Source organism: Toxotes jaculatrix, chromosome 6 (genome assembly GCF_017976425.1).
Source record: "Toxotes jaculatrix isolate fToxJac2 chromosome 6, fToxJac2.pri, whole genome shotgun sequence".
In the NCBI taxonomy this organism is placed as follows: domain Eukaryota; kingdom Metazoa; phylum Chordata; class Actinopteri; family Toxotidae; genus Toxotes; species Toxotes jaculatrix.
This window is the reverse complement of record NC_054399.1, coordinates 14,827,438-14,850,608: the sequence shown is the minus strand read 5'-3', so window position 1 is coordinate 14,850,608 and position 23,171 is coordinate 14,827,438. Positions and strand designations below refer to the sequence as shown.

Sequence of the window (23,171 nt, the reverse complement as noted above, 5' to 3'; positions counted from 1 at the left end):
TGTCTGTGTGTGTGTGTGTGTGTGGTGGGAGGCATCCCCGGTCCTTTTGTGTAGCTTGGGGGACTAATGCCAATTTGAAACAAAGAGACGGTGCCTGGAATATCATTGGGTGCCTGTGTAATTACAAGGCAATGAGATAAGCAAATAAGTACAAGATCAGACGATTAGGAATAAAAAAAGAAAGAAAACAGTGACTCCCCTGCTAATTAAGGGATGTAAAAAGATGCCGGTTGGAAGATGGGAAGGTTACAGCGTTTGGGTACGTGACACTTTGCTTCCAGTAGTGTCACTGACACCCTATTACCTTCCTTCCATTTATGTGTCAGCAGAAATGAGGGGTTGTGAAAAACATAGCAGAGTGGCCTAGTCTGTGTGTCAGATGCACAAAAGTAATTCATATAGTTTAGCGCCATTTTTTTTCCCATCTAGAGCTTCTGTAACAGTCAAACTAATGTGTTTAGTTTCACAGAATGTAAAGATTATGTAGTTTTGGGTTTTTCTTTTTTTTGTTTATTGGGTGTTTTGATGTTCTGTCATTTGTAGAAAATTCAGTGCGACAAACATCTGAACCCCAGGTGTGAACCTGTGTAACTATGAAAGTGAATCTGAACATTGTTGAAACACAGTATCATGGCTCTTGCATAAATAAAATTGAGAACAAAAAAATTCTAATTTATCTTTCTTTCTGTCTTTTTGCAGAGTGCCAAGCTGTCCTGCGTGAAGACCCCAACCTTCCCTGCGTAGTCGGGGCCTCGGCTCTCCGGCCAGGTCAAGGATTAGTCCTACCCCACCCCTCCTTGTCCCCCTTTCCCCATTGGAGTGAAGATGGCCACCGGCAGTGCCCCTCGCCTCTCCTTGCCACTCCTGCTGCCTGTCACCACTCTGCTGCTATCACTGCTGCTCACTAGCTCCCACGCCTTATGTAAGTATCAAGACGTTGACTAGCTGTACTGCTACTGATAACTTCTCAGCTTTAAGCAGTGTTCTTTGAAGGGTCATCATTCACATCTAATGCCCTGGTTAGAAATGGGGAGTAAGTAAGTCAGTAAGTCTCTGCTTCTGCCTCAGTCAAAGAAAGTAAGAATGGCACCACAATATCAAGAGCAAGGTTTTACTTTTAGGCTTTTTAGCTGATGTTCTTACAGTGAGTGAGCATGTAGGGCCTCACTGATACTGTACAAGGAGACCAGGACATGTTAGACATGTAGCTGCTGATAACATGTCAACTGTTGAACAGACTGAACATGTAACTTTTCAGAGATTAGCTATTTCTGGGGCTACCACTCAGCCCCACAATTTAACATCAGCGATATCTCAAAATATTTACCATTCATTCATGGTGTCTGCATAAATTGTACCCCATAACTTCCTCGTTACTAACAGAGGACCATCAGAAGTCTCTTATCCCACCCTGTCAACTCCTGCTTAGGATTTGTTCTGCACCATTTCCCTGTTAAGATGGGCTTAGAGCAGCATTAAGGAGACAAAACAAAGAGGAGGCTCTGCAGAGAAATAGAACAAGAGTGATGGCGAGGTGGGGAGGCTCCCCCTTGAGTTTCATTGTTTGTAAATCCTGTGTGTGTGCGTGTGTGTGGGTGAGTGTGTTGGTGAGTATGTTAAAGGATTATATACTGTATGTATGAATGTGTGTAAGTCTATAGATCATTTGAACTTGTGTGTGGGAGGGAGGGTCAGTGACAAGTTTCTGCTCATTTGACTGCATGTCTGTGAGCTGACTGTACTTACTTGCAACCTGTAAATAATGTGTTTCCACACACATTATCTTTAGAAAAGCGGGGCTGTGACATTGTCTCATTCTGACAGGATGTAATTTTATCTTCTTACTTCCTCCTCTGTGTTTCTCTTAGTACAAAAGTTAAAAAAAAAAAAAAAAAAAAAATCTAGTTCAAGTTTCTTCATATAGCACTTATAAAAAAGGAAGTTTGTACCAAACAGCTTTTCACAAGAGGAGCACATATACGTACATCTTATATGCATGCAAATTAGCAAAATGCAGGGAGGTATCAGCTATATTCATACTTAAGCATTCTTCCCAACTAGATTAAGTCTGCAAAAATGTAACAAAATGAGGAAGATCTAATCAAAAATGCAGAATCCGTCAAAATTTTGAGCGAATAAATATACATCTTAAAATGGCTCTTAAAAATATCCACAGATTCAGCCAGTGTGATATTTCATGCATACGGTCCTACAGTGTGAAATTTTTAGGGAAGTTGAGTCGTGCTTCTTTTTCCCATCTATCTTAGGTAATTAGAGGGATAAATTGTATTTTTCACCTTGTTCCCTCAGTCTTTTCCTTTGTCTCAGTTTCTGACATTCACTGAGTGTATTCTCAGTGTTTCACAATAACATGAAGGGGACTTGATTTTCTCGTGTTGCAACAGAGCTGTCTACTTTTGATTGCATGGTGGTTTGAGTGTCTGGTAGCATAATTTGAGTGTCTTTCAGCTCAGCTGTCTGAAATTGCACTCAGACATGTCAAACAGATGTCTCCTCTTGGTTCTCTTTCTTTTTGCCTCTTACACTCATCTTCAGAGTGAAAGTAAAGTAAAGGTGCAATAGCTCCTCCTCTTAAAATGTTTCATGTTAAGACAGTTTGTTGCACATTCTTGTCACTTACCCAGTACATCTGGACTCTGTTTTTTTCCTCCTCCACCTGAACAGCCCCAGTGTTCCCACCCTGGTTTAAATAACATTCAGTGCAGTCTGCTTCACATTTGATGGAGATTAGCTTTCCTTCTCTCTATCTTGCTTTCTCTCTTTCTCTCTCTCTCACCCACACACACACACTTATAATACACTAACAGCAGGGCTCTCTCCCCATCTGTCAGTATGTGCCACTCTTTGTCTGCTCTGCCTGTGGATATGGATATCGCTTGTTTTGTCAAGCTCTCTCACCCTGTCTTATTGTCTCTTGCTCATACTCATGTTTTTTTGGGGTTTTTTTTTGCCCCCCTCCTTGTTGCCCATATTCATACGCACACTGTGTCTTATTCTCGTCTCTTTTTGGGGCCACACAGTGTTGCCCCTCTATTAAGCTCAGAAGCATATGCGCTCACTCACACACTACCTTTGCTATCTTCGATTGTCTTTCACACCCACATGCACAACCACACACACACAGACACAAACACACACACACACACACACACACACACACACACACACACACACACACACACACACACACAGCCCAGTGGTGCAGTTGTCCAATTATATTCAGTCCCACCTGGTGGACTGCAAGGATTGGAATGGGGGGGGGGCAACGACACCAACCCCCACCTTGTATCAACACTTTCTGTGTCTCACACCCCCACACACAGTAAATGCCACTTTTGTGCAGAAGTGCCCAGCTGAAAGAATGATGTCATCCTTTTCTCTCACATCCCTCCCTCTCTCTGTCTCTCTCTCTCTCTCTGCCCTTCATGCCTTTCCATTTACACTCATAAATCACTGTGAGGAGGAGACATTTTTAATCAAAAGAGAAAGAGAGATGGCTCAATAAATCGCGCCACCCCAACCTCAATAATGCTCGGCTCCCTGTTTGTGTGTGCATGCTTATATTTGTCTACATGTTGGCATAAAATTTGTGTGCAGGTGCACGCATCTATGTGTGTGTGTGTGTGCAAATGCTGAATTATACTAATGTGTGGAGTGTCAAGTAAGCTTTGTCGTAGGTGGCTATGACATATTGAGCAAGTTATAAATCCATAATATTAGTTGTAGCACAGAAAAGAAAACTAGATGGCGGTGTTATGCATTCATTTCACGAGAAAAACCCAAAGTAATTGTGTTTACATGTGATATTCATTTTGTAATGTTTGTTTGGACCTTTTAGCTTAAAGGCCTGTCCATAAATAACAATCATTTAAAATATGATAATAAATATAATACAAGTTTTAAGGGTATAGTATATAAACTGTTATGTTGTATAGTATTGGTTAAAAGAACTGAATTAAACACAGCAGTTAAAAGGTGTGTTTAATTACCTCCGCTAAAGAAATTATGTTTTCACCCATTCCCCATTTGTTTGTTTGTTTATTTGTCAGTAGGATTACATAGTAAGTACTGAACCGATTTGTGCCAAACTCGGTGGAGGGACGGTGCACGGGCCAAGGAAGAACCCATTAAACTTTGGTACAGATCCAGTTAAAGGGGCAGGTCCAAGAATCTTCCTTAACTTTGTGAGAAAGGGCTTTTTTTTCTTCTTCTTCTTTTCTCAGGAAATAATATGTGGATCTTGATGTAAAAAATCAGACATATTGGTGAAATGGTCATGTGGTGTTGCGGTCTATGAGTCTGGAGTTTGAGCAGTTTGATGCAGATCTTGATAATAATCCTGATCTGTTGGAAGAAGAGTTGTACTTACTATGTTTTATGACAAATAAATCATTTATGTTGTCGGATTACTTCCTTTTAACTTTTATTTCTTTATTATAAGAGCTAGACAGAGGTGTTTGGCCTTGGTGGAGATATGCACTGTACTGAGTGCCATTCTGGTTTTTCACTTCAGCCATCAAGAGTTTCTAACACCTTAAGAGAGGCTAATTAAAAATTTGTCAGTGAATATTGAAACTGTGGGAACTGAAGTTACTAAATATATGAATACTATCTTGTATTAATAGTTGTCTGTTTTTTTAATTTATGAACCGTGGAGTGAGAGAGTTGCCATGGTGTTCACCATTCACACGCAAAGAAGTGGCGTCACAACACACTCCATCAGACACTAAAAATAACCTGAGCAAACCTCAGCTTCAGCAGCTCTGCTACCATTAACAAGTCCCATTATGACAAGTCATGTTCTGTTGTTGACCTTTGGGAGTAAAACTTTTTATAAATTCATTTCCACAGTGTTGCAATTTATTGACTTTTCTTGAATGAAGTAACACAATTTTTCAGTATTGTGTTTGGGTATGTGTTCCTGTACAGGGAGACAACGTTATTTGTCAACACTTTTTCTGGCCTTTCACCTCCTCACTTTTTCCTCCTCCTTTCTTTCGGCCTTTTAGAGTCCTCAACAGTAGCATTCTTGGCAAAGCAGTCCTAATAGTAATTGGCCAGAACTCACAGTGATGGGGTGAAGGTGTTCAATTATTTATATTCCTTTGAAGCTGCCAATTGGAAAAAATGAAGCCCCTTAGTGGAGCTGTTATTTTCTTGTTCTTGTTCCCTACATCTCCGTCTCTGTTTCTCTCTCCTTGTTTCTCTCCATTGCTCTCTGTTTTTCCTGCTCCTTCACTCACTCCTTATCTTTACCAGTCAAATTATACTTGAGCCAACACTGTCAAGTTAATTCTGTCAAATTTAATTTTGTGTGCACCCTGCTGTTGCACACTTAGCCCCATGCTTTACTCCATAAAACATTTTTTTCTCTCAAATGAGAAGAAAACAAGTTAATTTTTAATTGTATTACATGCATGAAGCCCTGTCCCAAGCTTCTTGTTGGCACTGTCAACATTTCTAAGGTTCTCATTGGTTGAATTCTCAGAGCTTTACACTTACAAATAGTGGAGGAAAACAGTTTCTGTAGTGGTGCAAGAAGCCACTTTTCCCTCTTCTTAAATGTTTGTCAGTCAGACTTCAAACCGACTGTGGGATCTTGTTGCGTGTGGGCTTTAGGTGCCTATGGTCAAAGCGCTGACTTGTTAGACATGGACTAATGGACTAAATGATACAAGACAGCCGAACACTGTCGACAAGGAACCAAGTTTCTAGCACCATTGAAAGTATTTGCAGTGCTGAAAGAACAAACAGCTAATCATCAGTGGAGTTCTAGCACATATGATTACAGAGGGGACCATCAAATTAGTCCGGATAGATAAAATGTTGTGGCAGCAGTATCAGAAGAAAATCCAGTCACTATAGTTTATTTTATTCAAACGCACCTCTAAAAGCACAGTTTTGGTCAGCACAAATGATCAAATAGCTGTCTTCTAAGCTTGTAGCCATGGTGTGGGTGATGCTTATATCTCTTCTTTTTTGCCATCATCTCTTTTTTTCTGTCTCTTTTCAGTAACATGGTCCAGTAATTTGAGCGATGCCATATGAACTCAGTTTGACAGTACAAGTGATCGAAGTTCTTGAAAGGTGCTATCCTCAGTTGTTTTTCCTTCTACCAGTAGAGAGGAATTCAATACACCACAAAGGTGGCTTTTAAAATTATAATGCCTCCAATGTTATTATGAGCAAGTCAAGATCTTCAAAGGGTTTGTTTAGGCCCAAGAAGCATGTGTTGGTTGGCTAATTTTAGAGAGAGAGAGAGAGAGAGAGAGAGAGAGAGAGAGAGAGAGAGAGATACGATTGTTTTGTGTCCATTTTCTTCATTCTCTTGTCCTTTGTTTTGATCAGACTTAAGCACCTTTGGAAATTGGAGGTGTCCTCTTCATTTAATGAGCCATCAAGTGTCAACTGCCTCAACTGAGTCTCTAAATGACACAAAATTGTTCCCATTTCACCTCCTCTCTGTGTGTGTTCTGTGGCCATTTTGAAATCAGACACACACACACTTAAGCTGAATTTCCCTCCTCTCTCTCTGAGGAATCGAGCCTATTTATTTCCAGTGGGCTTAAAGAAACTTAGTGTCTTTTGCTTTTTTCTTTAGCCTTCAACAATGGTTTCAACGGGACCAATTCGTGCATATTATAAGTGTGCCACTCTTTTAAGAATCCAGCTTCGCTCTGACAGCAGTGTGGTCGTGCAGCATTTTTCACCTCTGGGTACTAACACTCCAGAACTTATTTTATACTGAGTTCCCACATCCTGCCACAATTCCCTCATGGACTGCAAAGCCTGAGCCTTATGAGTTTGTTTGGAGTGCAGTCAACATAGATGGCACTCTGTGTGATGCAATGGGGAAAGGTTTGCACAAAAACATGAAAACATGAATTTTTACATATCTCATGTTCTACTGAGCCTTGATATCTTTGTTTTTGTCAAGCAAATGGAAAAAGCAAATAGAAAAATAATTCCTAATGAAGAGTCATAATTTTAATTTTCTTCACGTAAATTTAATTGTATTCAAACAGGTAAAATAATCTCATCCTGCCTTTTTATTAATTTGGTGAAAGGAGAATGATCCCATTTGAGCTTACAGGTTGGACAGTTTTCCACTGTGGGAATTGGCTATACAATCCGGGCAGCACAAAGTCTCTTTGTGAATCATTATGTCCACAACTGCTTGGCACCCCAGCTGCCCCAAGACCAAATCCCAATTAGCCTTTCTTTTTTATTTTTTAATTGGAATAGCAACTGTTTCATTAACCCTTAAGCTTGCACAGCCAAAGTAACATAGGAATGGAGCCTGACCCACAACATGCCCCACAGAATATGGCTTCAGCTGAGATTAGTTTAGACTGTAATTTTTCTATCCTGACTGGCAGAGCTCGCATGCTTATTTTAAGCACACATTCAGACAATTTCAGACAATCACACCTCACCAACATAATCACAGTATTACACAGTTTTCCCCTTCGGCATCACCATTATGAGTTAAGTGTACTGCTCAAAAGTACCTTGGCAACAGACAAAGAGAGACGGAAAGTGCTCATCTTCCAGTTCTCGAATACAGAGTTTTAGATTATAACAGGTGCTACAGATTTCTGCAGGTGCTGCTATATTTAGCTGATCAGATTCAGTGGAAATGTAGTGCCCTCTGTTATAAAATTAGTTAAAGACGATAAAAGGATCTCATATCAGACACTGCATTGTTGTCTGAATGACTGAAGAAACACTAGCCCCGTTGTTAAAGATCAAGATCCTCTTCTCTTCATCTTCGCCAGCACAAGTTGCCCAATGTTGATGCCTTCAAATTGTCCATCAGAGGCTAACGGACTAACCAGCTTTTTTTCTGTCCTTTCTCCTTTTTGCTGAAGCCCAAAAGAGTGTTTCCCTCTCTCTTTCTTCCTTTCTCTCCTTCTCGCCTGGTTCAAGTTTTTGCAGAAGTCTGCTGGTCTTTGTTGGCAGTGATTATGTGTCAAAACCTCCAGACAAGACAAAGCAAGACGGGTTTAGAGTAAAGGCTTGGTTTCCATAGCGATGGCGCTTGTCCAGGCAGCCTGTGAGAATTGGTCCTGATTGATGGGGCTTGGTTGTTTGGGCCTAGAAGGTGTGTGGTGTGTCTGAGTGAGAGGGAGAAAGAGTGTTTGTGTGTCTGTTTGTGTGTTTGTTTCTGTGTGCGCCTGTTCTTGCATTCACTTGAGTGCACATTTGGCTGAATCTGTCTATTCATCTGTCTGTTTGTCTCTCCATCCCTCTGTTTTGTGTGTATGTGCTGATATAGGATGGTAGAACTTTAAATCAGGTGTAGGACTGACGAACGGGCAGCTCTAGCAGCTTGGCGGCCTGCTGAGTCTTATGGATAGCTGTTAGGCAGATACTGCAAGCTAGTAAATCTCTACACTTCAGAGGTCCACGTTTCTGTAGTTCACCGTCAGCAACATCTCTCTGCACTGCTAGTCCACTTGACTTGGTTTATTACCACTGCACAGTGGCATCAACTTGGAAAGTTTAGAAATGTCTAGTAAATTATATTTAAATATATAGAAAATGCCCAAAGTTCCAATTAGACAAAGTACAACATGAAATTATGATGTGACACAACTGTTTACAAAGTCAAAGAGAAGTCCTGGACAAGTTGAGCTACACCGCTCTCTGTTCATTGGTTGTTGTTTTTTTCCCCAAGTAGTCAGTCTTGACAGTGCCCCTTTGTGTGTCATGTGTCTGCTGTTTGGCTAATATGAAAATTAAGTTTCACGATTTTAACTTGCTGCTTGTATTCAGAGAAACCGATGCAATGGTAAAAAGAAAAAAAAATAGTAATATGTAAAAAATGTTATTCTTATCTGCATCTTCACATTACACCCTCTTGCCAATCTGCCGCATGAGAGGAAGGAAACTGGAATTAGGTTTCTTGTAGTACCTTTAATAGTACCAAATGTTCTGTTCAGACATTGTTGGTAAGAAAAAAAAAGGTCTCTGTGAAAGATACCTATTTGTAGCAAGATGGATAACAAGTTCCCAATTTCCTGCTTTTCTCTGCAAATCACTGAATGGCTGTGCGTCATTTTGTCTCCCACTTTGCTAATTCAGTGGATAATGGCCCCTATTTATGACCCGAGAAGCTTTTCTCCATCAATTACTGAATTAGTCATAAAGCCAGTTCCCTCCCTCCGCTAGCGCTCCCCTTACCAAACGACAACAGTAAAGTACCGTAAATGGAGCCGTCTCGTATTCACATACCCACCTCTCTCTCTCCACCACTTTATAGTCACAGTGCTGGTGTATTCTGTCTTATCAGGTCCAACAGAGGTAGAGGCCAGTAGCAGGTGGTTGCTGTATTAGCTAAACAAGCGTCTGTATGCACAGTGTGAGTTTTTTTCCTCCTGCTAGCTGGTCGTGTTTGCATGGATCTGTTCTATTCTTGGGGCCTTGTGAAGATAGTCGGGCCCCCATTGCTGGTTATTTTAGCCCAGTCCATGTCCCCCTGCCAGGCAGATAAAGACGGGTCTTGCGTGCTTATCTGGGTAGTGCTGTACCTCAGTCTCTCTGAGGGAAGCAAGGGGAATAGAGAGAGACTTTGGTGGAAGGGACAAATGGCCACTGCGGGTGTAATGTCCTTTCAATGTCATCTCTGGTAACATAACATACGCTGGTTTTTGGAGACTTTTATACAAGGTACCTCATAGGAAAAGAAGTGCATACATTTTTAGAAAAGGTGGCACTGGTGGGAATCAAACCCCAAAAGGTCTGTAAAGTAGAGGTCTGAAAGCAGAGGACATTCTAAAGTATATTCTATAGCCATGAAACATAGAAAGACATTCAAGGGTTTTCCACATTAACTTGTATATGTTTGACTTACTATAGAAAAGATGTTAAAATACTTATACCGAGGAAATTAGCTATAGCTGTATGTCATTAAGGTATAGTTCTACACATTTGGTGTACCACACCAAATGTGTAGAGGGAACCTTTTCGAGATAAAGTTCTCAAATCGGAAATATAATGTTTGTGAATCTGTCAGTAATATGGTGTGGTCTATGCCATTACTCATGATTGGGAATTTTTCCAGCATTTTAAACCCCTACACCACAAATCCTTTTCTATTCTGCAATTACTGGCTACATGGCAAGGTTCAAATTCTGAAAAAAAGAAAGGTTCAAAGTCAGCAGTAACTGGCAGCGGAGGCCCAGAGGCACACAGCTGAGGAGAATTGAAAAAAAAAAAGGTTAATTACGCTCATCAGAGTTCACACGATCACACACCGCATACCTGTAGTAATAGGCATTCATGGGCCCGCAGCCATTGGCGAAAGGGTGATAGCATGAAAACACAGGCAGACACATTCACACATATGCACACACGGACATAACACACTATGTTTACCATACAAAAGCACAAAAATATGTTCTTGTGCATTTTTTTCTCACCATTTTTTCTTACCATTCACTGTATATTATTTTAAACAACTGAATATTTGCTTATTTTAGTCCTTACAATGCCCCTTGCCCATAAGTAGGCAAGCATAAGAGAGTGAGACAGCAGAGTGGAAACAGAAACCTGTCTAAATGTTTTGGTAATATTGTTATGTATGCACAATATACAACAGACAGTGGATATTATCATTATCTATTATCCTTATCTATTAAATGGCTATGCAAAAAGTCATGCGAATCTTCTGTTTACATCTGTTGTTTAGAGAAAAAAGGCTAAAAAACTACAAATAACAAAAAAGAAGAGCAAGGCAGAAAAGTTTTCTTTGTTGATGAAATATTTAGCACTTTCGGTCTTGCCCTCTCTCTTCACATCATTTCTTCTAGTCCCTGGACCTCCTGTCACCTTCTCTTCACCACTGACCTCGTCACCTCCTGCTGCACTCCTCTTCGTCTTCTTTTTTTCATTTCAGCCATTTTATCTCCCAGCCTCTCGCTTTAAACCTTCCTGAGGTAATGTTGAAAACTGAGAGAAAACTAGAGAAAATACATAAAAAAAAAAAAATTCTATGACAAAATACTGAATCTGTCAGGAGATAAATTCAGACTGACATGCGGGCAAGCACATTTATTGTACATCTCTCTCATTCTATGAGGCAAGAGAAAAAAGAGGGAGAGAGAGGGCAACTGGGTGGAAATGTCGAATGGTCCAGGGGAAAACTAATCAAAGAGCGCTGGCCTTCAGCAGAACCACTGCCACAGGCCTGCTCTGTATAAATCCCTCTTCTGTTTCGACAGAGGGCACACTGTAAGGGGAGTTAAATGAAAAGGAGCTGCGTTGTGTAAAGCTGTGTTGTGTAGTATCAGAATGGAAATTGAGTGTAAGTAGGCAAAAATTCCTTGATGCCAGAGAAAAGCACCTTTAAGAGCGATAATACCATGTTTAAATTTTAGCATTGATGGTTGTACTACTACTGGCCTTAGAGTTAGTGTCATGTTTTACCCCTAGAGCTACATATGCACCAAATTACCCAAGAACAAAGGATGATAAAACAGACAAAAATCAAAGCAAGATGAGAGCGACTCTGCTCATCTGTAGGTAAGCAGCTCTGGCTGCTGACAGCTAGTCTGAAAAAAGGAAACATAATATTACAGCAGCAAAAGTTTTTAGTTTTTTTTTTCCTCCTCATTTGACCGTGGGTGGCACAAAGAGAACATACCAGTACCCTTCCTTTCAGCAGTAATGTTCACAGACATCTAAGCTTGTAAAATCAAGGTTAAGTATGTCTCACACTGGCACGCACTCATGAGCAGGGCAGGAACACGTTTTGTTGTCTGATGTTTTGGATGTGATGTATAGAACTGCTCATCCTTTAGCGAGCCCATTCTTTTTGGAAAAATCCAGCTTTTTGGGGAAACTGCAAAACCGGCTTTTGATTTTAACGAGCCATTAACCACTAGTAAAGCTAGTTTCCATAAGTTGTTGTAATATTTGCATCAGAAATATTCTGGGTGTTAGCTGGGGGAGGTGAGGTGAACTTTGCATGCTTTGCCTCTGCTTTCCTGAGGCAGTGCACTCACCCTGCTTCTTTTCCTTTCCCTTGTCTTACACTGTTTCTCTTGGCCTCGTTCTCTTTAAAATACCCACTCTCTCTTTTACCCGATAGTGAATGCGGGAACTCTCCTTCATATGTGTTTTGCTGTGCCTGGAGACTGGTGTCGGCCCGTGGTCCCTTAATTATTAATTTGACGTTATGCGCTGGCTGTTTGATCATCCACACATATCTGTGTGATTCAGATTTAACGAGTTCCCCAGGAGATTATGTTTTTCTCTCTCTCCCTCTTTCTCTCAGGCTTGTTGTCTTGAACCTACTGCAACCAAGGCATTAGCGAAAAAAAAAAAAAAACCAACACTAAAAGTTCCAAAATTACGAACATTTGATTGACAGTTTCACCACAACTTCAGTTCTATGAGCGTATAGAACTGCCCCGTCTTTTTAATGTCTTTTTCTTAAGGTTTGCGACTGTACTGGTGGTATCCAGACTCCATTTTCCTGTGGGGTCGTAATTTTTTTTTAGCTACTAATCATCAGCACCTTGGCACAACAACAACATATAATTTCACACTGTCATGATCTACACACAGAACTACACAGCATTGATATTGGGCTTCCAGATACAGGTACATTAATTTAATTCAACCCAAGTTTGCACTACAGGGGACAATTGAGAATGACGACACGGCCTAGTGGTTAAAGAGGCTGCCCTGACAGAAAAAAGCAACAGCTTCAATCACCTCAATGACCATCAAATCCCAAGTGTCCTAAATGTGGGACACGTGGGATTTGATGTAGATAGGTTGCCATCTATCCATAATGGCTTATCTGTCCATCTGGTATCTGTCTGTCTTGTCTGTCGAGGTATTTATTTTGTCTTTCGCCAAAACTCAAACTGGCTGTCTCCCTTGCTTACCCAAGTCTTCTCTCTGCTGCAGAACAGTGTGTGTGGGTGTCTGGTACAGTGAGAAACACATAAGATACAGAAAGGGTTGCAAGAAGAGGCTAGTGTAGATTTGGGTGACATTACAGAGTCAGGTGTCTGTGTGTGTATTCATGTCAGAAATGTAAATCTACTTATTTAATGCTGCCTTGAAAGGAATGCAGTTAGCTCCAGTTGTGAAACATCTGCTGTGCAGTTTGTGCTAATGTCTCTTTCTCTCTCTCTTTCCCCCTCGTCTTCCTCACTCCTTAGCACCACCACGGTTCACTAAAGTTCCTGTTGACCAGATTGGCGTCTCAGGGGGCGTGGTCTCCTTTGTATGCCAGGCGACAGGCGACCCCAAGCCAAGGGTTAGCTGGAACAAGAAAGGCAAAAAGGTCAACTCCCAGCGTATCGAGGTGAGTTCATCACTGCCTCACACCTCAGATGTGGAGGCCGACTTTATGGTTAGCAACAGGCCATTTGTGTTACTGTACTGTCATGCAACACGACACTAAAGTATGAGATGAAAAATGAATAACTCACAGTAAATATTCATACACAGTTCTGAAGTTAAGCTGTCTAATGATTGTATCTGGTTATGCCACAGTTTATTTTGTAAAATGACAAAAAAAAAAGAAAAAGGAAATGGTACATGACAGTAAATTTGACAGTTTGCTTATACTGAAATATTTTGGTGTTAAGTATTAATGAATCAGGAGAGCTGTTGTTCACTGCTAATAGTTTTGACTGCACTCTAAATTATGCTGTAATCCTGCAGTTATGTTTACTAATAAGATTTAGCATTATAGGTCTACCCCTATTAACATGTATCGTACAGTTTACCAAGCAAAGTTCCCACATTCCACTTTTTTACCTTCAAATTTTTCCACACATTCTCTTTTTCATCGCAGCCCTGCACCACATTACAAGCACAGTCTTCTATTGCAATTGGGTTCCCACGCAGTCTTTTTGAAAAGGGTGTTCATTTGCTTTCTTCACCCACAGTTTTCACAAATAGTTCTGGACAACAGCGACCAATCTTTACATGGACAGGCTGCACTAACCTCTGAGTGATGTGGTCCACCATTAGCTGCAGTCGCCCACTAATGCAATGTAGAGCTCTCCCATTCCTCCGACTCTGTCCTCTTTGCACTTGGCTGACTCTGCCATTGTCACATTCTTGTTTCCAGTGCTGTTTTTTTTTTTCTGCATGCAGCCCTGTCTGTGCAAATGAGTCTTTCTGTGGGTTATTCATGATGTTTGTTGTTCGGTTCTCGGCAGGCGTCCCAGATGGCATCTCTAAAAGTCTTGATTGATGCTCAGTGTCTCTTAATTAAAAAGTTGCTTTCGTTAAGGATGATGGCAGTACACAGAGATAGACACACACGCACTGCCGCATGAAGACAACCACAGGGGAGGGGGCTAAAAAGCAAAAAATGACAACAACATCAACAGGGGGAAAAGCAGCATCTCAATGGAGGACAAAATAAAAAGACAAGTAGTGTTTGTACGTTCTTTTCTCTTGCATGCTAAGTGGGAAACAAAGCCAAGGGCGTAAAACAGCCCGCCAGAATGGACGCTTCTTTTCCTCCGTTTAGCATGAAATAAAAAATTTGTAAAGGGGTTTTGAAGTAGTTATGGTTTTTTTTTTCTGTTCTACCCTCTAGACAGCTGCTTTGATATCGATCGTGATGCCGTGCTCTGCAGTGTTTTTAGCCTAATTAATGGCTCAGCTCTGAGATGTGCAGAAGTGGAGCAGCGGGGCTGCTGAAGACTTGTACTTGTATCTCAAAGTCATGCTTTGCTCAGATATCTCAACAGTGAACCCTTGGTGTAAGCTCCTCTGAGGAAGGATATTGGAGCAGGAGGTTTGCAGTGAGACTGACAGACAAACTGACCATCTTCTCTAACACTTCATCCATCCAAAATTAGAGCAAACGCGATAAGACTGGGAAATGACTGTTTATATTAAAAGAAAGGGGTGATTGGTTTAGAAATCCCGACATTTAAATTCTAGTCATTTACCCTGTTTACCCCAACTCTTGAGGTTCATCTTCTTGCTGTAGGATACATGGCTGTTGATATATTAGTTTTCAAAGAGATCAAACCTGTGGCCTTTCAGATGTTGGCTAGTGGCTAGTTTCTGAAACTACTTTGCCAGAACTGATCCACTGTCAGTCACAACCAACTGGCATCGCATTTAAAAAATGAAGATGCATTTAAAAGGTCACTATTAAAGTAGTTCTACTGTTTGTAATGAGGATCCTGTTAAAATTTATTTTGATTAATTAAAAAGTGAAGTTATTGGCAAGTCCGGACTAACAATCTCCATTGTTCTCAGCAGTCAAAACATCAGGGGGCTGATGTCAATTAGTCTGAGTAGGGAAACTGGCACTAAAGCAATATAATTACTTATGCTGTTAAGTTTTTTGTTATACCTGAATGATGCACACATTTGACAGCTCAGTGTACACAAACAGATTCGACAAAAAGAACCCTTTTAACTATATATATATTGGAGAGTTAATATAAAAGTATGTTATCCAGTTACTGTGAATCGCCAAGATTTTCAGATTTCTGATTTTGCCACAAAAAGTATCTTTTCAAATCTTTTCAAACATAAAGCGTGTTAATATTTACATAGTTCCTCTTAAATATAATGATTTTTGTGAGCGAGTCAGTATTCTCTGTATTCTCAGCACATATTTTGTTCTGAGTGTAGTCTGATTTTGTTTTAAAAAGCGCTTTCAACAAGGTTCAAAACAAAGGGCTCCACAGAGAACAAAGGGCATAATTACAGATGAAAACAAGAAATGAAAACACACAAAATCAAGCACATCACACATCAAGATATGGGACTGGAATTGAGTGGGAGTGTGTGTGCGGAGCGAGAGAGGGAGGGTTTGTGTTTATTTTTAATTCTGTATTTATGAGTACCAAAGGCTTTTGATAACACACTATTGCATGTCTTTGGTTTTGGATCATTGTAATCATTGTATCTTCAAATAAATTGTTAGCACTGGTTGCTTAAGGTCGAAAGTGGAAGTATTGCTCCTGGAATCCCACAGCTGTCAAACCTGACCCTATTCCTTACCCCACAGACCATTGAGTTTGATGAGGGTGCCGGCGCCGTACTCAGAATCCAGCCTCTCCGAGCGCCCCGTGATGAGAACATCTACGAATGCGTGGCTGAGAACAGCGAGGGCGAGATCACCGTCAATGCCAAGCTGTCCATCATCCGAGGTGAGTCCTGCATTATGAAACAGTGTGCAGAGGGGTAACTATAAAATAAATCATTAAAGTGGACATCCAGGAGCTCCTCAGGTTTTTTTTTATGATGACATCTTGCCTTGGAGTTTTTGAACTGCACTTGCTGGTAAATGAGCGCTGAACCTTGAAGTGTTTTAGCTTAAAATCTCTGCAGGAAGTGCCCTGCTATTTGTCTGGTAAGCCTTTTTGACTTCAGCTGTAAGAGCTGATTAGCTGGGTTGTTCTGGATTTGTTGCAGATATTTGTTTGCAGCCTTACATATTAAACAATATTTTAGAGTCATGTATGTTCTAATTTGTACTTTACTTTGTATGTGACCGTACAGTGACTTTGTATTTTACCTTATGTGATAATATACAATTATTTCTTAAAAGATTTGTACAGGTGACGCTTCACAGTCTAAAATAGGCTCATATTCACTTGGGCAGATGGGCAGTGTGAAGGCTGCTTATCAAGGGTCCATCAATTTGATGCCACTAATCAGCTGTCCATTCATGTAAGAGCTGAACCTCTATTTGCCCGTGATGAAAACTCATAGGATCCCTGAATGAAAAAGATTGATTGGTCACCCATAGACAGTTAGGGCACATCGACTGACAGATGTGTCAGACACACACACACACACACACAGTCTCACACGCAAACAAGTGTAAAATAACAAAACAGTATGAGATGTGTAGATGAAATCAGTGATAGCTGAACTTCTTGGACCTTTATTGAGAGGTTTCCATAGGTGCTAGTTTAGTTTCAGCAAAGATATTACACCATTGATTTAGCTCTAGCGTAGAGGTCACAGAGGACGGTATCAGAGACAAACAAGCATGTGGTCACACAGTCCCGCTTTCTTCTCTCTCATTCTACCTGTCACTGTCTGCCTCACAAACACAGACACACACGCGCCCAGTGTCTTCTCTCTTCTCTTCTGTTCTCTCCTGCCGCCATCTGCCATGTTTCCAGGGTTGGATGAAGCTGAGCTATTGCTGGCTGGCTGGCAGCACACAAACTAGGCCTTCCTGGCTGTCAGATGCATGTTGGAGCAGGGACTGGAAGCCTGGCCCAGCATCCTGGGTTAGTTATTGTTAGCAACAAACCCCCCACCCTGGAACCATGTTGTTGGGCGCTAGGGGCGTGTGAGTGATTCAGGTGTCCTTCAGAACTTGATATACATTTTGAAACATAGTATGTTTTGAAATTACAGTGTTCACATTTGAGACAGTTTTACTCATGCCTTTGCCTGGAGTGATGTCCACTGAGTGAGCAGGTAGCAGTTTGGTGCTGTACGTAAGGACTTTTGCTACTAATGGACACACAATGGCTGCTCAGCTGAGACACTCAGCCTGAATAATTTGTTTCATGCTCTCAACTATACATTAGGTAATGCTAAATTTTTTAAATATCCACAGATGTTATTCATAGTCAGAGCCCAATTTATTTATTGAGAGCTGAGAGAAATCCAGGAGGCCCCTTACAACTATAAGCCCAGGCATGTTCACATCAGTGCGTGTAGTTGTGAGTGTACGTAGCTGCATTAAAAGAGCACAGGGCAAACCCAGGGCGGTCCACAGCAGCAGAAGCAAGATGAAAAGTTATTGGAATCAACCCAACCAAGTTTCCTCAAGAGCCCAGAGGAAGACAGCAGCACTCCTGCCCAGGCAAGACCCAACACTGAAAGAGGGATGAGAGCGTGATAGTGGGCGGTGAAGGTACAACATGAGTGGCAGAGGAGTGGAGCAGTACCTTCTCTCTGTTTTCCATCTTTAATGAGATTAGGCCTCACAGCATTAACCCATCAGCATTAGGAAGGAGACAGGGAAAGATGCAGGCGGGAAAAAAGGGAATATGAGAGAATTGAGATATAATTCAGTTTGCAGAAATTGAGAATGGAGAAAGGTGAAGAAAGACAAAGGGTAGAAAGTGGGAAAAAGAACGAGAGTGAATGTAGGGAGAACATGCAAGTAGAGATGGAAGTGGAGCAAACCAGAGGAACGAATAAAAAAAAAAAAAGATGGAGAAAAGTTGGCCAGAGATGAAGCGAGACAACAGGGGGTGTTGAGGACGATTGGCAATGTAGAACAGGTGAGGAGGACAATAGGCAAACATGGGTTCTTGGAACAGGGGCAAAGGATTATGGGATATGGGACAAGGCACAAGGGACATATCCGCAGTAAACAGAGGGTTTGTGGTCTGGGATCTGGAGAGGCAGAAAATGGGTCGCCACGATGGGTGACTTGGCCGGAAAGCCATGGCACACATTTGCAAGAAAATGCAGCTGCATGCACACACTCACCCACATATTCATATTAACAAATACAAACACATAGAATAGCATACATTTAAACAAACATGCATGGCTTATATTTCATTTTAATGATCGCATGGACGCACACTTGCGTATCACGAAACTCACTGACACATAAAGGGCTGTGAATACTGGCCATTTTAGTAAGAACAAGAAAGATTCCTCACTCAAAGTGACAGCAGACTATACTCATAGTCACTTTTTGGCACACATATACACACAGAGGCGTGCAGTATACTAGCTTTTTCTGTCCTATTGTGAACTCATCTACCATAACAGCATGTGGGCTCTGCTTGGAGTTTGAAAGGAAATTAACAACAGCACAGTGTTCACCACACACACACGCACTGTAATGCTTGTCTGCACTGGTAAAGATATGCACGCATACAGCAAAGATATACACACATATCGGCAATGTGCATTCACATGACTACACCCTTACATTTATAAAATTTACATTCACATTACATATACCAAGATAAAGACATTCTAAAATACAAATACTTTACAAATCCACAGACATTTACTCATACAAAAGATACGCAGACTAACCCATCTCCAGAACCTTTTTATACACTAGGACAATGCCAGAACCCCGCCTTCTCTTCTGTTGTCTCTACTGTGTGTGTGTGTGTGTGTGTGTTGGTGGCAATGGCAGGGTGCGTTCAGCATCGACTGTGACACCTCCTTGGCTGTTGCTCCACTGCCTCAGCTGAATACCTAAGATGGGGGCCATCTGGCTCCACTAAGACTTGCACACAGTCCTCTGGGAGTCCTTGGAGAGGGACTGACAAGCGTATGAAGCACACTCTTGAGATCTGACACAACTTGCAGCTTGCTTTCTTTGTCATGGGGACGTTATTTTTTTTTTTTTATTTATATTTTTTTTCTGTTTTTAGGATTTGCCTGTTTTTTTCAGACAAGTGTTTAGAGTGTCAAAAGGAAGGCAACGTTGCCACTGGGACACTGGCAGCTCATGCTGTTGTGAAGAGATCATGGGGAGTTACCCTGCCTTGTGTGCTTGTCTTTTAGACTGCCACAGTCTTTAGCCCTTTGATTACTGTTGCAAATAGATTCTCCCCTGAGGCATCCCAAGAAGCAAAAACTGTGATTGATGAGATTTGATCTGATATTCAGGTTTTTTGTTTTTTTGTTTTTTATTTTTTTTTTTAACATTGAAAAAGTTGTAAATATGATGTGTCTATTCCTGTGTGTGGAGAACCCATCGAACAGATGGGAAAAGACACCAGAGATAGACCAGAGAAAGGCAGATCTGCTCTCGAGGCAGAAATAATCATGTTGGTTGAGTTAAACCTCAGTGGTGAAGCCATGGAGCTGCAGTTTTTCTCTTGAAGTAACATTCATCTTTGGGCTATTTGAACCAGCAGGCAGCAGAGACTCACCTCTGATACACAGACACAAAGGCACATGCAATACACCTTATATGAATGCTTGCAGCGTAGTAGCAGACATGGCCATGACCTTTATTTGCAGCTGTGCACCTGTGCATGCGTACACACACACACACACATGCACGCACACACATGGTCACACTCACATTCTGCTTGTTGAAAGCCTGTTTTTTTTGTTTTTTTTTTTTTTGTTTTTTACCCTCACCCCCACCACCCTACCCTTTCCTCCCCCTCTCCCTATGGTGACACCTTCTTATTAAGGATTATTTGTTCTAAGGTACAGAAGGGACAGGTAAATTTCAGGTAGGTCTCTGCTAATTGGCTGCTCTGTTGGGAAGGAGCAGGTAACAGCATTTTGGATCTTGATACATGGACACTCAAGCCCAGTGTATCATGGGAGAAGGGTGAGATAAGACGGGGAAAAAGTGAACAGGCGGAAGAGGGAAGAAGAACTGGAGGGAAAGTTAAATAGACAGAGTCCAATCAACCTCTCAACCAAAAGTGGTTCCAGGCCAAACATTTAGACATTCTATCTCACCTTTGCTTTCTCTGCTCCATCTACCTTTCTTTTTTTCTGTATCTCTCAACAGTATCACTACCATTTCGGTCTTGGCTCTCTCCTCTCCATCTGCCTCTTGCACAATTGTTGCTCTCTCATTCTGTCTCTACCTGTCTTATTTCATTCTATCTCAGTGGGTTGGTTGTTTGAGAGAGAAAATGCAGCCTGTTTCAATAGACACCAGAAAGTGTATGGTGATGAATCATTTCTGTGTACAGTATTTGTGTGACACAACTATCTATCTACCACAATTTAAGCAGGAAAATACAAACTCAGATACAGCACTGTAGGCTGGAGCACATGCCGTAAATTGACGTATAGAGCTATACAGCTGTAGCATTCTATAACACAGATGTACTTATTTGTGGAATGACTTCTTTATTGACAACATGCTGGCATGTGTTTTTAATGTGACTTTTTGTACAGCAAAAGAAAATGCATCGGTCTGTGCGTAGTTAAACTAGAATGGTAACTCAGCTCTAATAAGAGAAGAATACAGAGGCAAGATTGAATAAGGTCATATTGCAGAAGTATGGAAGAACAGAAGTAAAGAAATGTGAGATTTTGCTTTGTGTGTGTGATGCAATCCGATTTTAAAATTGATTTGTGTTTCAAAAGTCTGTCTGGGCTAAGACAGAGAGGAAGACACAGTTTGAGAAAAGAGAGATGATAGGAAGAAAGAAAAAAAAGAAATTTCTCCCTCTTACTGTTTATTTCATCAGTATTCCCTGTATGTATCAAACAAGCACCAGCACAAACACACATTTAGATTTGTGAAATATTCCCTTTAGGTTCATTCATGACCAAACTCTTCTCTCCTAAAACTTACTTTTTGCATATGTATATGTATTTATATATTCCTGGTCAGTTTTTCTTAGTAGTGCTAATGTGATGCTGTTTTGGTGTTGAGGGGTTGAATGGTTATTTTATTGGGTTTATTCTCTATTGGGGAAAAAAAGGTGAGTCCAGGACATCAGGCAGGCTGGATGAAAAATTAATAAGACACATAGTGAAACATGAGCAGGTGTGTGGGTATGAGAGAGAGTGAGAGAGAGTTTTGTTTCCCTATGTGTGTGTAAGAATGCGTGGTTGACAGCTGAGTGTTTGTGGTGTGTTTAAGTCTGTTTTTTCTGTGTGTGTGTGTGTGTGTGTGTGTGTGTCTGTGTGCTGGAGAGAAAGGAAGACAAAGTAAGAGAGAGTCAGCCAGCCAGCAGGCAGGCAGTGGCTGCCTTGTAATGAGACAGTGAAGAATAAGCTTGGCAGTATCAGCAACAGATCTGGCTGTTTTTCCTCTTCCTGTCCGCCTGCCTCTGAGGTAACCTTTGCCCTCTGCGACAAGTCTCCAACACCTGTAGAGTGAACAAGAAATATAGGAGAAAAAAATGTTGAAAAGAGTGGCAGGAAGGTGAGTAGAAAAGCAAAGCAGTAGAAAGAGAAAAAAAAATATTTATTTGAAGTCCTGGAATAAAGAAATGGATAAAGAAGAAATGGTAATATTCACATATCCTATTTCATTTCTGTTTAACTTGTGAGTTCAAGACAATGAGCAGCAGTGGAGACAAGCTGAATACTTGTAGCCTTGAGGTAGAAAGCATTCCAAGTCTTGCACGACTTGATTGAAATGTTGACTTGAAATGCTTTTATATATCTTGACTGCATGTGTTCCGCTGGTATGCTTTCCACAATTTCCATTTTTCTACTAGCCAGTAGCTAGCTTTGTTTTGTCCATTTGGATGAAAGTGTGCACAACATGACACCTACATGCATGTCTGAGATAAAGCTTGAAAAGAGAGAAGGGAGCCTAGACCCTGACATACCTCATGCAACTATGGCCTCAATAAAACTCCCTTGCGGGCAACACGGACATGTAGTTATTCTAATTATTACTTTCTAGTCCTCTTGGAGGACGTCGTCCATGCATGTGCAGTAGATCAGCATCTACAGGAAGACATTTTCCACATATGTACACTACGAATAAAATCAAAATGGTGACATCCACGCAAGAAGAAGAGCTGCTCTGTCTGCTGCAAGGAAGTGGTGTTTGCAGGTAGAAACTGACCTCTTAACACAGCTTGTATTCATATTCAGCGTCTATTTCTGTTTACCAGTTCATGCACAGTTGGTGCCCTTATAGCATAGCAACACGCATGGTTACAGCAAATTGGAGGGTGCACAGACGGCGGTACAGAGCCTCGTGTGCACCCTCTGATGTCAAAATTTAAGCCACTAGGACCCTAGCAGACCCTCTTGTTCTCATAGATACGGAAACTAAAACACTAGCCGAAGTCCACACTGAGCTAATATACTCTCTCACTTATTTTTTGCCAACTGCATTATCTCTAGCTTGTCCTGGACAAACAATTCTGTTCTCTTTCCCAAGCAGCACTCACAGCCTCCACCAGTAAATAATACATTTATTTAGTGCTGTTAAGATCTACACCCGTCGGCGGAGGTTACCTTCTCACATTGAACCCATTTTTGCATGAGGCACCTGTTATCAGCGAGCCAGAGCAAGCAATTTTTTTCACTTGCAAATGGTAAACCATATACTCTCACTGTGTGCGCGCGATCGGAGTAACATACAAAACAATACCATTGTAGTTCTTCTCTTTTTGTGGTTGTTATCTGGCTCTTATATCTGTGGAGAATTACATGTGCAGCACATTTCTTGTTTTCTGTGGTGGTACTCATGAGGTGATACT

General features: G+C 41.1%; 1 protein-coding gene across 3 annotated transcripts in view; it reads left to right on the top strand.

Moving 5' to 3' along the window:
* ptprsa (protein tyrosine phosphatase receptor type Sa) overlaps positions 1–23,171 on the top strand; it is a 223,589-nt gene that overhangs the window by 97,236 nt on the left and 103,182 nt on the right. For all 3 annotated transcript variants that reach the window (XM_041039589.1, XM_041039590.1, XM_041039588.1), the window contains 3 exons: positions 700–922; positions 13,200–13,345; positions 16,031–16,172. In XM_041039589.1, the coding sequence (XP_040895523.1) occupies positions 826–922; positions 13,200–13,345; positions 16,031–16,172 (385 nt within the window). In that variant the 5' untranslated portion in view covers positions 700–825. The remainder of the gene's footprint in view (positions 1–699; positions 923–13,199; positions 13,346–16,030; positions 16,173–23,171) is intronic.